This window comes from Fukomys damarensis, unplaced genomic scaffold, assembly GCF_012274545.1.
Source record: "Fukomys damarensis isolate Sample0158 unplaced genomic scaffold, DMR_v1.0_HiC HiC_scaffold_36, whole genome shotgun sequence".
NCBI classification, from domain to species: domain Eukaryota; kingdom Metazoa; phylum Chordata; class Mammalia; order Rodentia; family Bathyergidae; genus Fukomys; species Fukomys damarensis.
This window is the reverse complement of record NW_022900948.1, coordinates 27,435,617-27,452,026: the sequence shown is the minus strand read 5'-3', so window position 1 is coordinate 27,452,026 and position 16,410 is coordinate 27,435,617. Positions and strand designations below refer to the sequence as shown.

The window sequence follows — 16,410 nt, the reverse complement described above, 5'->3', positions numbered from 1 at the left end:
AGTTGTTTTTTTTTTTTTTTTTTTTTTTTTTTTTTAGTATCGGGGATTGAACTCGGGTCCTTGCACTTGCAAGGCAGGTGGCAGAACTGCTGAGCTAAATCCCTGGCCCTAGGTTATCTTTATTTTAGGAAGATCTCTTGTACAAAACAAAATTTTTTGAAACAGTTTATGAGTCTGAAGTTCCCACAGTATTCTTAATTTTAAAAGCTAGTTACTGAAAAGGTAGATCAATATAAGATGTGAGCATTATTTAAATTAAGCCAGTAAATATGAAAATGTTTGAAAAATTGATATGTGTATTCCATATTGCTCTGAATTATGATCTACTTTCCCAATAAGTTCCATTTTAATTTGATGACTAACATTGATGTTTAATGATTATATATATATATGTAATTAGTAACCAGAAAAATTCTGTCATATAATTTGAGGGAACTCAAGTCTGCAAAGTAAATATGTGTAGTGTACTGCTATGTCAAAAATCCAAGTTACCCTTTCAGCAGAAATAGCTAATATCGGGTAATTTTAATTCTCTAATATGAAGTTTTCAAATAAAGATGTTATTAAATCTAACATACAGAATAATTGACATATTAAAATGCTAGTTATTTTAGTACTTCAAAGATTCATAAAATAATTTAAAAGTACATTTATATCATTAGTAATCATATAAAAATAAAATAAAAAGATATCTTTGTTAGATAGACTAATAAGAAATGGAAACATTTTATTTCTTTTAGGTCATATGCCAGAACTAATTTGTGACATTGAGAGAGTAAAGGACTTCTTTTTTTCCTTTCTAATTCAGTGTGTAGGAGAGTAATGGTGGAGAGTGATTGTATGTTATATTTTCAAGCTCTGCATAACATGTTGGGTGCTTTTTTGGTTTATTTGTTTGTTTTGGTTTTGGTACCAGGAATCAAACTTGGGTCCTTGCACTTGTTAGGCAGGTGGCAGAACCACTGAGCTAAATCCCCTGCTCACATATTGGTTTTTAATCTAGGCATTTATCATGATTTATAGTTTGCATTGTCTTGAATTCTGGCACATGTATAACACAGGCTTTTAGGGCTTTATCTATTTCTTTAATTGTGTTCTCTGGACAAGACCCCTATGGAAAGGCCAAGTCACACATAGGTTGTACATGGCATACCTAAGAAACTATTTTCCTGTGTAAATGAAATAATTTCTGTCATCTCATTGAAATAGATGTCTCGGTCATCTGTGAGGTGAGCAGAAAGGTAGAATCCCTGTGCGAAACTGAATATGAAGTGAACTAAGAATGAGTAGAGTATTGATGGTGAATCCTGGATCCCCACATTAGAGAAACGTGATTCAGGTGAGAGCCACGAGTGCCGGCCAATCAGAAATGGTCCTTTTGTTGAAGCAGGGTGCTAGAAGCGGACTGCTGTGCCAGCACTGAGTCCTTAGCTGATGAACCTTAGAAGGTTTGAAAAGGGATGACCTGGGGAAGGGGAGGGAAGCTGGAGTAGTGATAGGGGCCAGGAGTTCTCGGGAGTCTCATGAAGCAGATCTTTCCAGTCATCGTGAGAACATTCCCAAATTTTACCACTTGGCAGATACATGAATGCAAGTGAACTCTCCTCAGGAAGAGGGTGAAAAGAAGAAGAGAAGAGAAAACAGAAGGATTTAACATGGAAACAAGATCTAGAATATTAGCGCTAGAGAGCAAATGAGAAGCATTTCCTAAATGGTAGCACCATAAAACAGGGAAACACTTAAACACATTCCATCCTAAAAATCAAGTCTTCAGCACTGAACAAAAGAGACTCATCTGATTTCTTTACTCAACTTTTGTTGTTGTTGTTGTTGCTGCTCCACAAGTAAAACAAAACCCAAAACAAACAACAACAAAAAAACTCCAGGCATGAAGAAAGAAGGCTGCATTTACTACTGACTGTTTGTACCAAGTCAACATTCATCAAGAGGTGATTCACTTTGTCACTCACTCATCTTCACTTGCAGGGCTCCACAGCTCTCAGCAGCTCCTCCCACTCCATTGTTGGCTGTGCAGCAGTAAATACCATCGTCGCTGTCTTCCACGCTCAGGATGGTGAGGAGCTGTCCATTCTCCCGAATGCTGTACCGGGTGTCAAAGAGCCTGTGGGTCACAGAGGACAAGACAGGTTTGTGCCTCATCTGTGATTTGTTGCCTTTTGCTTAACTGATCACATGGATGACTTGTCGATGCAGGAGCAGGAGAAAAGTGAAATCGGAGTGAGTATGAAGAACAGCTGTACTTGCTACAGCAGCATAAAGCTAGGACCTAATAATCAAACAATTACTGAGTTCTTCAAAATTGCTTTCAATAGATAACAGCTGCTGCTAAGAGCAAGCAGAAAGTCTATTCAGGAAAGTATATCATAATCAAGATCTGAGTCTTCTCCCATAATTAATGGAAGAATTAGCCAGCAAATGAACATGTACACACAAATGTGATGAGCTGAAAGGGTTAAATATTTATAGAAATAACTAAATTGAATATTCATTCTTTTACTAAACAAATACAGAGGGATTAATAAGTGCCAGCTGTAGTTACTTGTGATACATAGATAAGTGAAACAGCTCCAAATTGTAAAAAAAAAATGTGCCTCACATACGTTATCAATTTAATTATGTGCAGACTGTCCATTGGAAAGGAATTAGGGCCACAGAAGGATATTTGAGAAGAATCATCAACAAAAAAGTAAGGTTTTTTTTTTTTAACCAAATAGTTCTTTAGGCCAAATGTGAGACAGTCCCCCAAAATCCATGTCTTAACCTTCAGAGCCCATGGATAAGTTAGCTTACAAGACAAGAGGGACTTTGCAATTCTTAAGATCTCCAAATGGAATACTCTGGATTAGTTGCATGGATCCAATGTACATGCATCCAGTATAATAATAAACCCCCTTAAGAGACGGAAGTAGGAGGCAGAAGAGTCAGAGAAGGTGATACAACAAAGGTGGCAGGGGTCGGACAATTGCTAGAAGTGCAAATGGGGGAAGGGCCAGAGGCTGCAAACTGGAAAGGGCATGAAATAAAATTCTCTAGGGCCCTTGGATTTAACTCAGCTTTGCCAACATTTCATTTTAGTCCAGTGAGATTCATTTCATACTAATGAAGTCTAGCAGTATAATATAATAAATTTAGGTTGCTTTAAGCCACTGCTTGTGTTAATTTGTTATAGCAACAGTAGGAAATAAACATCAATCAATAAATATCAAGAGGAAATAAATATCAGTGTTGATACCCAAAAGCATGCGGTTGCTGCAGCAAATATGTAAAAGTAGGTATGTGGCTTTGCAATTAGAAAAGGGGTAGAACTGTTAGAATTTTGAGGAGCATGATAGAAAAAGGCTAGACTTTGCAAAGCAACTGTGAGTAGAGGGCTGGGGATTTGGCTCAGTGGTTCTGGCGCCTGCCTTGCAAGCACAAAGACCTGAGTTCGATTCCCCGGTACAAAAAAAAATAGAAAAAGAAACTGTGAGTAGAAATGGCATGTTAATGACTGTTAGTAAGGACTTAAAAAGAAGAGAGAGGAATGGTGAAGAAAATCTAAATCATTTCAGAGACTACCTAGATTATCAGGAAAAGACAGTGGTGGAATATGCATGCTAAAAGCACTGGTGAAGGCTCAATACATTACTTGAAAGGAAAGGAAAGGAAAGGGTACCCTTGTTATATACCATGGCAGAGAGCTTAGCTGAATGGTATCCTGCAGTTAAATGAAAAACAAATCTCATCAATGTTTAGCTCAGATATTTAGCTGAGAAAATATCCAAACAAAGTGCTGAAGCAGTGGCCTGGCTCCTTTTATGGCTTAAAATTTGAGGAAGAATTGCTAAGCAAAAAAGAAACCAGGATTTGAAGAAGATTTGGGAAATTCTCAATCTACCCAGACTTTGGAAGCTACTAAAGAGTATTTTACATGTTTTAATTTGGTCTGTGACTCTTCTTGTTTCAGAATTTCTAGGAGACCTTTCCTGATGGAATACTTGAAGGCTATTCCACAAGGTTGTTTCTCACAATACAAGGTCATTTCCCACATCAGAACATGTGCAATAGGAGAAAACATTACATTTATTATAGAGGTTAATTAAGATACAGGTGTTATTTCTCTCATTCAAGTTCAAAGACCCTAGTCTATGGATACCCATATAAACTTCTGTTATAGACCACTTGTGTTACCCCAAATTCATATGCTGAAATATGACCCCCAATATGATAATATTTGGAGGGAAATCCTTTGAAAGATGATTAGTTCATGTGAGTATAGCCTTCATGATTGGGATTAGCAGCCCCAGAAAAGAGACCCAAAGTTCTTTTGCCATTTCCCTCATGCGAAGACACAACGTTAAATAAAAGGCCACCTCGGAACCGAAGAGTGAGCCCTTACTAGACATGAATCTTCTGATTCTTTGGAGTTGGACTTACCAGCCTCCAAAACTGTGACAAATACACTTCTGCTGTTTATAAGCTGTCCAGTCTATGGGTTGCTATTGTTAAAATAGCACAAATGAACAAAGAGCTTTTAGCCTTAATGCAAGCTATAGTGCCTACTAGAAAGCCTGTCGTTTACTTTGTTACAGGCAAAGAGTATTTTCGATCGGATAACTTGTAATGAAAAAAGGACAACACAACCTTTATCTGCCAAATGATCATTGCATATGTTTTTAGAGTCTGTCTCACTCCATCTTGAGGGTCACTTCTAAGTTTAAAAAGAAAAAGTGAGCTGGGGATGTAGCTCAGTGGCGCTATGCTTGCCTGGCAAGCATAAGGTCCTGAGTTCAATCCCTGCTACTAGGGGGGAAAAAAAAGGTGATGTATTAGTCAGATTCTTTGATAAATGTTGCACTTTATTGGGATATTAGGAATATAGGAGATGAGGCTGTTTTCTATTATTTTCTCAGCATGTCCTGGAACACACGTATATTTCCAGGCTACAAAAAAACCACAGTATTTTATAATTACTCTGAAGTTTCTTCTAGGTTCTCATCTGGAGGCTTCCTTGACTTCCCCATGTCAGGTAAATCCCTGACATTTATAAAATGAGACAATTTGCATTTGCATATTCTAGAAGGTGAACTTTAGCCCTGAACAGAGCTACACTTACATTTATGTCAAAAACAAACTGCAAGGCAGCCGCAGATGCTCCTATCAGAATAAAGTGGAATACATACTTAATGAGGATTTTGTTTCTGGTCCAAGAAATCTCAGGCTGTGGATAGGATTCCACTGCACACATGAAAGTAGCCACTTCTTCAACTAAGGCATCGACGGTTTCAAGAGGAGTGGTGATGACAGGAGCTGAAAGGAGAGGAGAAATCAAAGAAGAACATTATAGAAAGTGTTTGCTAAACCTTCCTTACAGCAGTCGGAAGTTACCTGAGGGATAATTACATTTTCCCAGAGCAGAAATTTGCCAAGAGGAGAGGATTTTTTCTTTTTTTTTGGTACCGGGTGTGGAACTCTGGCCCTTGCGCTTGCAAGGTAGGTGGCAGAACCACTGAGCCAAATCCCAGGCCCTGAGAGGATTTTTCTGTAGATAACATTGCTTCCACTTCCAAACAAGGCATTTGAGAATCAAAAAAAGAAGGCTTTTAGGAGAATAAAGGCTTAAAATTTGCTATTCGAATAGAAGCAGACCCAGATTGTGTTTGGCCCGACATCATACAATTTGGCTTCCCTTTTTAAAGAAAAAAAATGAAATATAATTGTGAATACTAAATTTCTGTGGCCAACCCAATACCAGGCAACATGAATGGAAGTGAGTCTGAAGAGAACTCAGAATGGACTAGAACAGAATTCTCAGCAGTTGTTTAAAGTTAACATTTTTATCAAGTTTCATAAATTTACATGTTCACAATAATACATTATTAGGGCCCCTTGAGAGTTTTAGAAGGAAATCCTGCAAATGAGAGAGTTTGAAGCTTAAGTTTCATCAAATTTATAAAGAATTCACATCTGCATGTGAATGGAATAGAGATTCAGTAAGAAAAAGAAAAATAACCCAAATTTAAAAAATGCTAAAATATCTGAATAGACATTTCTCCAAATAAAATACTCAAATGGCTAATAATCATAAAAGAGGCTCAATATCAATAGCCATTAAGGAAATGCAAGTCAAAACCACAAGATAACATTTCATACCCAGTAGAATGGCTATAATCAAAAAGAAAGACAGTAAATGTTTAAGAGGATGTGAAGAAACGGGAACCTCTGTGCATGGCTGGTATGAATTAAAATGGTACTACCACCAAAGAATATAATGTTTCTTTAAAAATTATATGATTGAACATTTTCACTTCTGGGTATATATTCAAAGGAATCAAAAGCTAGGCCTCTCAGCTACATAGTGAGATCCAGTCTCAACCCCCCCACCAAAAAAAGCTGGGAGTGGTGGCGCAGGCCTTTAATCCCAGCACTCAGGAGGCTGAGACAGGAGGATCGCTGTGAATTTGAGACCAGCCTGGGCTACATAGTGAGTTCCAGGTCAGTCTCAACTACATAGTGAGACCTTGTCTCAAAAACAAAACAAAACCAAAAACAAAAGCTAGGACTCAAATAGATATCTGTACACCCCTGTTCATAACAGCATTATTCACTAATCAAAAGTTGAAAGCAACCTAAGTGTCTGTTACATGAATTGGATAAATAAAATGTACTATATCTATGCAAAGGAGTATTTCACAATAAAAGTAAATGAAATATCGTACATGGAGAAATTTTAGAATCAATAAGCTAAAGGAAAGAAGCCCTTCACAAAGGGCCATCTATATTATGAAATTCTGTATGTATGAAATGTCCAGAATCTATAGAGACAGAAAATATATTAATGCTTGCCTAGGACTGGGTGAGAACTGGGGAACAGATGAATTAGGAAGTAACAGCGAGGGATAAAGGATTTCATCTAATTATATTTAATGAAATGTTGTAAAATTGGTTATGGTAAGTAATGTACAACTGTGAATTACATGCCTTAAATGGGTAAAGTACAAAGAGCATGAATTATATCTTAATAAGGCTATTTTATTTTTCAAAAGGAAAGAGAACAGAATGAGAGGCTGTAGACACAGTGCCTTCTTTCCTCCTTCACCTCTCCTGTAAAATGAGAATTGAGAATTATCTAGATTGAAAGTGCAACAGGAAAAAGGAGTTAGGAAGGATAAAAATGTGTTGGTAAAAGAATGACCTCCTTCTTCAGTGTTTCTAGAAAACTGTTAATTCCATAAAAATAAAGGAGTCGGGGCCACAGGTATCTAAAAGGCTGTGTTGTATAAAAAAAATCTGGAGCCTATGTTTAGGTGAGTTTGGAAATCTATCCCATTGCATAATTATCATCACCACTACTGTGTTATCATTATGAGTCAACAGATATTTAGCCTTTCCATGTAGCAGGTACTGGGTTGGACTAAAAGCAAATAAATGACATGTATGTATGCACAGTGGAAAACTACGTAGCCATGAAGTCCTGTCATTTGGGACAATGTGGATCTATGTGACAGTCATTATGTTAAGTGAAACAAGGCATGCGCAGAAAAACAAACACTGTGCTACCTTATTGATGAGTAGAATCTACAAACACTGATCATAGAAGGAGAGAGCACGGCAGTCATTACCAGACAGTTGAGAGAACAGGAAGGACAGAGGAGTGGAAGAGGTGGATAAACTCATACAGTGTTATTGTTTGACAGTACAAATAAATTCTGGTGTTCTCTGGGGTGAATACAATGAACAGTAATACATTGTGTATCGCAAAATAAAAGAGGAATTTGAATGTACTCAAAATAAAGAAATGACTAGAATTTTAAGGTGATGGGTATGTTAGTTACCCTGAGTTAATCCATACTCAATGACACAGAATACATGAATCAAGGCACCACATTGTACCTCATAAACATGTATAAATAATAAGTGTCAATAAACAATCCAAAAATCAGAGAAAGAAAAATTATGAGGCTTATTTTTGCCTTGTAAGGGCCCACTAATGAGATGGTAAGGTAGAATGTATGAAATATAATCTGTAGTAATGTTATGCCTGTTATTATCTCATAATTGTTAAAAGTGTCCCCTGTGTTTCAAAAAGAGCTTATTTGAAGAATACATTATATAATGACTTTTGCTGCATATCAAAGCCAAGTAAGTAGCAAGAATTATATTCTAGAAGTGTGATAATTGGTGATAGTCTTATGAAGTGCCTAGAACAGACTGGCCCATTGTTTGAACACAAAAATGCTTCCATTTTTTGAACAAACTTCATGTTTTTTAGTAAAATGGGTAAGAGTGTTTTATTGGCCTATATCTGTCCAGCTAATGTTCTTTCTTTAAGTTACAGCTTCAGCATTGTCTTCTCCCAGACTCCCTGCCTCTCTAGATAGAACCCAACACTCTTTTCCTTTACATTAGACCATCTTGTATATGTTATCCTTATAACACTTGCCACATATATTCTACTAAAATGATCAGTTTATGTCTCCCTTCCATGCTCAATTTTCAAAATCTTGAGCCTATGGACTACTTTTTAGACATCTTTCAAATCTCAGCATTAGTACAATGACTGATGTGCTGTTTACACAAGCTGGATTGTATTTCTGAGATTTTTAAAAAGAGGAATAAATGAAATGGTGCAAGAATATAGTTGAAATAAGAGAGGAATCTTTAGATAAAATGACATCTTGTGCACAGGCATCAAAGCTCTTTTTTTTTTGCTGACTTCTAATACAATAACCATTAAAAATGTATAATGCAATACATAGAAATAGAGGCAAACATTGTTCAAGAATATTAAAGAGGCATAAAGTATAGAGTAACAGGAATCATTAACAGAAAATAATAAATACCCAATAAAGTGGATTAAATCTTAGAAAGTTAAAAATAAAATTTTAATCCCTACTTGGAAAAAAAGTCAACTACATTTATTAAAATGCCAATTTGGCTGACCTTGAGATTATTCAGGGACAACCGATACCAAAAAGCAATTGACTAATACCTTTACATGGCTGAAAAAAGCTGTTAGCCTGGAATTGTATAGTCAGTTTAGATGATAATTTTAAAGAAGTCAAAATGAAGACACCTAAAAAGAAGAGGTACATATTAAAAGCATATGCTTTTCATAGATATGGCCTAAAATAGGTATCAAATCATATAAACTCAATAAGAAATGACCTGTCCTCAAAAGATAAGAGGACATTATGAAAAACAAGATTAGCACTGATATTGGTAAGATATAATAACAATTTTGAAATCTTATGGAACATTAACACGAAACTCATTATTTTTGGTGTGTTTAAAAAGAAACAGAATTAAGTTTTAAACAAAAACTTACAAGATAAGCATTCAGGAAGAAGTTTAGTGGGTAGTTGACACATGATAAGCTCTAGGCCATGAATAGTAACATGACAGAAATACTGAGTTAACACAGATGGAGTGAAAATCTACAATTAAATGCCTATGTTAAACTTTAATAATGATCACTAGTAGAAGACTAGACTAAAAATGCAAACTGCTAAAACAGCAGAAAAAAAAGAAGGGCTAGAAAATCTATTATCAGTCAAACAGTCCACAAAATAATTAAGGAAACTAAAAACAAGGAGAAAAAGAAAACAAAGAGTTGTGTTTAACAGAACAAGTAAAATCATGTTGATGAAACTAACCCAAATATATAATACACAGCCAACAGCAGCGGCCTAAGCTAGAATATGAAATGACAGATACAAAAGCACAAAAGACATCTAAGTAAAATAAAACAAAGAAGTACTGAAAATAAAGAGAAGTCAAAATAAAAATAAAGCAAATATTACCCAACGTGATATCACACTTGTAAGAAAAAAGTAAGGTGATACGTATTTATAGGTAAAAAGAGAAATATTACTCATAAAGGACAATCCATCAAGAAGATACAACAATCATATTAACTGTTTAAAAATATGGACTCAATGGGCCGAGGATGTAGTTCACTGACACTGTGCCTGCCTGGCAAGCTCAAGGTCCAGAATTTGACTTCCAGTACCGGGAAAAAAAAAAAAAAAAACTCAAAATAATGAAGTTAAAAGTAGAACTATAATCACACAAGAAAATAGGGAGGAAGTTCTAGCATAATGTAAACCTTTAACACATTTCCTTCAGGAAGTCATAAATACAATGAAAATAATATTTTGGCTGGAGAAAACATAAATCTTCAAAATTAACATTATAATTACCTATATAAAACACTGAGTACAGCAATTAAGAAACAGTTTTTAAATGATGTAGAAATGAAACATTTGGAAGTACTGAAAATGCACTAAATTAGAAAGGAGATTTTAAGCTAGCTGAAAAAGTTGATTTCATACAATCAATATTTTAAAATCATAATAAAATCTGTAAAACAAAAATTTCACCTTGATTATAAATCAAGACAAAAATATAAATACACATATAATTAAACAGTGAAATGGAATTAATAAAATTAATTAGATAGATATTCTTGTAAAATTCTAAGCCCTGATAGATGACACAGCTTTTCAAGTTCTAATAAAACTAAAAATTTAATAAATTTTAAAATTTAGATTATATAAACAATACTATTAGATAACAGTGCAATAATATTAGATACTAGTGAGTAAATTATTAAAAAACAGAACTCAAATAATTAAGGTTTTTTTTTTTTTTTTTTACCAGGGATCTAACTCAGGACCATGCACTTGCGAAGGAGGCAGAGGAACCACGGAGCTAAATCCTTGGCCCAATGAAGAATTTTTAAACCAAAATTGTTGTAAGTAGTTTATTGCTGAAAAGGAAATCATTACTGTAATTAAATGCATTCTGGAGGCAAAAACTATACATCAGCACATAGTAAAAATGTTATGAAATTTTCAAGACCAGTAGAAAGAAGTGATTGGATTATCAAAGAATATTTAGGAAAAAATGAAGACCTCAAAGGTTTTCAGGTAAGTTTTTTTGAATTTTTGTAAAAGAATTGTCAGAAAAGCTACAGGGAATATAAAATACAGAAATTTCCTAGCCAACCTTTGGACTAACACATGCAGATGTGAGTTAAAAAAGTTAAACAAGATGTAAAATCCTAAATTTAAAAAAAATTAATAAAGACTTACAAAAATGTAAAAATAATTAGAAATATTAGAAAAGTCTTTTTAAAATAGGATTCTTTATAAAGTTGAAAGGATATGTATAGATGCTAAAGTAGTAACAGAATTTACTGCCCAATACCCATTTAAAAAACTGTTTTAGTAAAAGCAACACACACACACACACACACACACACGCACACACACACACACACATTTGCATACATACAGACAGGGTGATTTGAATTTGGTTTGGTGCAGTAGGGTGGGAAGAGTGCTCTAGACAGACAACACGGCATATGTGAAGGCTTAAAGAGGGAAGAAGACTGGCGTCCTAAGACAATAACAAGAAAACAGGAATATTTTCAAAGAATAGGCAGGAGAATGGAGAGCTTAGAAAGAGAATATGAAGGAATAACCAGCTTTGTAAGCAAAGTCAGCAGAGAATTTTGACAGCATCCAAGACAGCATGTGTTTCAGTGAGCAGGGAGAATCAGATGATGCCAAACAGTGCCTGCTGAGTTTCCTAACAAGGAGGACTCTGGTGCGCGTAGGTTCTGCGGGCCTCGTACAGTGGACGACAGGTTAGGTGGGGTGACCTGAGTGATGGAAGAGGAACCTGTGCCTGAGGGGAGCCATCTTCTTCCAGAAGAACTTGCTACAGAAGGTAGACATGGAGAGCATGGGCCAAAAGATGTGTTTGACTGAAGTATGTGCCGACTGAAGTATGCAGGAGCAAAATAAATGTTGGATAGTGAAGAGAAAGAGAAGATGATTGAAAGAAGCAGATTCTTGAGGAAGCAGACAGATGTGGGATTCAGCTAAGAGGAGGAATTGAAGAATAAAGTTCTCTAATCACACTGAAAGGGAAAGAAGAAAAGATGAACACAGATATATATATATATATCTCATATATATATATGAGAGACAGAGAGAGATGTGCTGTACACATAAATATATGTACAGATATATATATATACAGAGACACATAAACATGTAACATATATGTACATAGACATATATATAAAATTTGTATGTATAAAATACATGACCAACAATCAGTTATAGGTGTGTATATGTATATATAATATAAGAAAAAGAAAGGAAATAGAAGAATAAATTGAATACAAAAATGTTAAAAGTATCTCTATGAATGATTGGGTGCAATTTCATATTTTTGTTTTTGCTATGTCCTGTATCATCTAAGAAATGAATACATATTACCATTGTAATAGAAAAGTTATAGTAAATAAATCAAACTATCACATTAATATTAGTTTTTTAAAGTGCAATGGAAACAGACTTCTAACTGGTAGAGTTTGAGAAAGTCAATCTTTTTGAAGAAGTATATTTTTCTAAACAACTAATTAATGAAATAGTCAACAGTGTTACAGGAAATAATACCAGAGATGTAATATGAAATGTTATATCTCCCAACCTGTTAACCTCTTGTTCTCTAGAAATCAAAGAAGGAGTCCTAGGAACAACCAAGGTTAAGAGTAGGAAGATATTTATTAATAGGAAAGCTTCTGAGGGGCAGGAGGTATCTCAAGTGAGTAACTGGGAACCCCACTTTATAGAGGAATTTTATAAGGTGAAACCAGGTGGGTACAATATGGGCCACAGCCGTGAACATCCAATAAGCTTACAAGCATAGTCACTTAGGTGGTGGTGGTCCAACTGAGAAACAAGTCATGTAACAAGTGTGGATGGAAAGAACAAAGACTCTCCTAGGATGAGGTAGGTTGAGGGGTCTCTGGTCATCCTCTGGGTTGGCTGATGTCTAGCTAGACTTCATTAGGCCCAGTATCCTTCATTCGGCCCAGTGTTTGTTCTTTGAAAATGTATGCGGATCTGGCCATCTTCTCTTTATCTTGTGGCCTGGTTTTTAGCCGATGGATCTCTGGTCACAGCTGTGGTGGGTTTCACCTTTGTTCTAACCCTCAAGAACCTAGCCCTATCTGACTATCTCTAATATTTCTACCTCACTCATCTATTTATAATAATAGGACAGTTACATAGATGTTGAGATAAAAGCTAAAACAAAATTATTTTCAAATTATGGGCTGTAGTAATAGTGGAGCCAAAGGTTAATTGACGATTTTGGCTACAACACTGCTACCAGGCTTTGAGAGGCAACCGAGCACAGGGCTTGAACTCAAATCCCAGTTGTTACTGCCCAAGCCCCCCACCCCGACACTTAGCCACACTCAACTTTGGTTTCCTCAACTATACTTGGAGATAATATTAAAGCCTGAACTAGGCTTTTCATAAGACTTAAACTAAAGAATATATGGAAAGCATTTAAAATTGTGCTTGGTTTATATGGAATACAGTGTAGGTGTTATTTGATTCTATAATTTAGAAACAGAAACCCTGACTTTTAATTGTTCTCCTGGTCTCTGGATTACATTCACATTTATTGTTAACATTTAGCTCCTGGAATTTATGCCAAATAAATAATTTCACGTATAGAAATGGGCATAGGTAACATTCACTGCATAAAACAAAAACAGGTTATTCAAACAAATTTGTACCAACCGCAGTAAAGTGAGGGAAGAATTGGGCACATAGATAGTTGTTTTCCCACTGAAGTTTGTTGGAGCAAAGTTGTACTGGGTTTGAAGAACCAGTTGTTAATTTTTAGGAGTTTTATGAAATAATTATTAAATACAGCCAGTATTAAAAACTAAATTGTATAAATTTATAATTAAGTTACACTAAGAACTCACTATTTAAGAGCATTTGACTATTATCTATGTTCTTGAAACTTGTTTCATCTAATGTATCAGGTACAAACAGTACATAAAGGATGGTATTATACATGCTGTTTCCTAACAGTCTTCAGCCTTTGCTGGCAGCTTGAAATTTATGTGGGATATTACACTGCAGAAATAAATAAGTGTCATAGATGAGGGCCTTTTTTTCTCAGAGAGATGGATATTTAACATATACCATCACACTCTTATCCAAACAGGATATTATAAATCACTGCAAATAATAATTTGAGGAGTATTAATGGTATAGAAAATGTTTATGTTTTAGTGCTAGGTAAAGGTGCATGTAGCTGAATTGTATAAACAGTATTATTGGCACACTGTTTTTAAAGGACACATAGAAAAAATTTAAAGAATATGTGAACATAGCAACCCTGGCTGTATAAGTAAATACCATGCATTATTTTATAAAAACCCTAGTCCCTTTTCAGTCATCACACATCTAAAGAAGTGACAGAGGTAATAGTCTTATTATTAACACAATCTTTATAATGAGATGACACAAAGGTTATTGAGATTAATTAAGACTAAAGACTAGGATTCTAAAGTCTTGATGATCTTTGACATGGAAAAATGTATGCTGTGTTACTCAGAACTTCATTTCCTTAGCACCGTCCATAACATTTAGTAACATGATAGTCTTATGTAAAATTTGACTCTGTCTTAAAAAATACTAGTATGCAAAATTGATAAATAAGCCATTGTGTTCCATGTATTATACTTTTCACTCACTAATCCATTTGTTTATCACAACAAATGATACAGTAGATACTAGGAATATTGCTCCTTGCTGATTAATTGAATAATAATTAAATAACTTGTCTATCAAAAAAGTAGGAAGTGATAGAGCTGAACATCAGGATTAAGTTTGGTTTGACGTTCCTCTCTTTTAACTATGGCGTACTGTGTCATACGATACTAGTTGCACACAGAGGAAGAAGAGTTACATGGGTATCAATTTCTCTAGGCAGAATATAGTTGGTTAGCTCCACATCGCCCATATTTCAAAATTACCCAAATTTGCTTTCAAGTTTTTACTGACACAGCCACATAGTTGTATTTCATGATATTTGTTGATTCTGCAGATTGTCTCTTGTTTACTCTCATTCTGTTACCCAGCTTTCATCTCAGCCAGAGCCTGTTTAAATTAGGGCACCATTTCTTGTCTTGCTCCAAGGATTACATGAATACAAATACATGAAAACAAACACAATACTTTTCTGGACCCAAAATGAATTTAACTTGAATAGTGGCCACTTGATGAGTATGGCACGATGTTACCTTTCCTTTGAAGTTTATGGATAAAACTGGACATGGACATTGACGTACCAACTTCTGATAGAATAGTTGCTGATTGACGTGACCATATGACTGGGTATTTAAAGAAGCCAGGTGTATTTTATGCTTTCTAGTTCAGTAAAATTAGAACTGAGACTTAGAAAATATGCATGTTTCTCTTAACATAAAGAATACAGTATCGCTTTTCAAATCTCCCCAAAAAGGCTATCCGTTATTAATCATTGCCTTGCATATCTTAAGAACTGGCACAAATATTTAACTGACAATGTAATAAAGTTAAAGTTATGTTTTATTATGATGCCTTTATAAGTTGTAAGTTTCATTGGTAATTACACTCAGTAACTACATATTAATGCTGTGTTATCAATTCCTTTTAACAGAACACATTCTTGGTGCTTGCTTTGAGAAATGGTATTTGGTACAGGCAGTTCTGCACAAGCTGTTGATTTCTGAAACTTCCTTTTCTGGAGGTGCTCCCTTCGGTTAAACCATAGTCTTATAAGAACCCATGTAAAGCACTCCAATGCTTATTCAGAGGTGATCATTATATTGATCACTGACAATTAACATAATACTGGATTATGGTAGGCACTTCATTTATGAGGAAATGATACGGTTTCCTGAAATATACACAGAAAGCTGCTGGGGACTAGGAAAAGGAATCTTGATCTCAATATTTTCCTCCGAGCTTTAAGTGTCCTTATTTCCCTTTCTCCATTTTCCACCCTCTGCCCCATGGCATTTTTCCATATAACCCCGACTTCTTTACCCTTTAGTTCTTTAGCCACCCTGACCCTGGAAAGCACCAATCCTCAATTAATCCAACCATCTGTCCTCACTACTTATATATTCATATAGTGCTGTAGGATAAAGTGAGACAGCTGTTTGGGTCAGTATCACTATAAAGCTGCTGTCCTCAGCCCCAGCTGAGTACTGCATGGCCCTTGTAATCCTCTGTCATTTTCCTGAATGGATGGATCCCCTCAAATTCCCTCCTATTCCTCCTTATCACTCTCCTCCAGTGACCTCAAGACCTATTTCTCTTTTTGCAGTTAAGGTAGGGATTAAAGAAATCTTGACATTCTGTTCTTTAAGGTCAATGATGCTTAAAGCAACTGTTTCTCTAAGCACACAATGAGTAATGTTTGCAATGCAGGTCAATATAAAATATTCATCCAGGACTTGCTGTCTTGGACTTCAATGACATCTGGGTCCACACTGATTCAGTCATATGTCCAATCTATGAGTACTATCTTTAATATATA

General features: G+C 35.3%; 1 protein-coding gene across 1 annotated transcript in view; it reads right to left on the bottom strand.

Annotated features, from left to right (window-relative positions):
• Nucleotides 1–16,410, bottom strand: part of Musk (muscle associated receptor tyrosine kinase) — a 115,836-nt gene that overhangs the window by 75,946 nt on the left and 23,480 nt on the right. The window contains exons 3-4 of the mRNA XM_033759098.1: nucleotides 5,184–5,310; nucleotides 1,971–2,122 (exon numbers count right to left, since the gene is read on the bottom strand). Coding sequence (XP_033614989.1) covers nucleotides 1,971–2,122; nucleotides 5,184–5,310 — 279 coding nt within the window. The remainder of the gene's footprint in view (nucleotides 1–1,970; nucleotides 2,123–5,183; nucleotides 5,311–16,410) is intronic.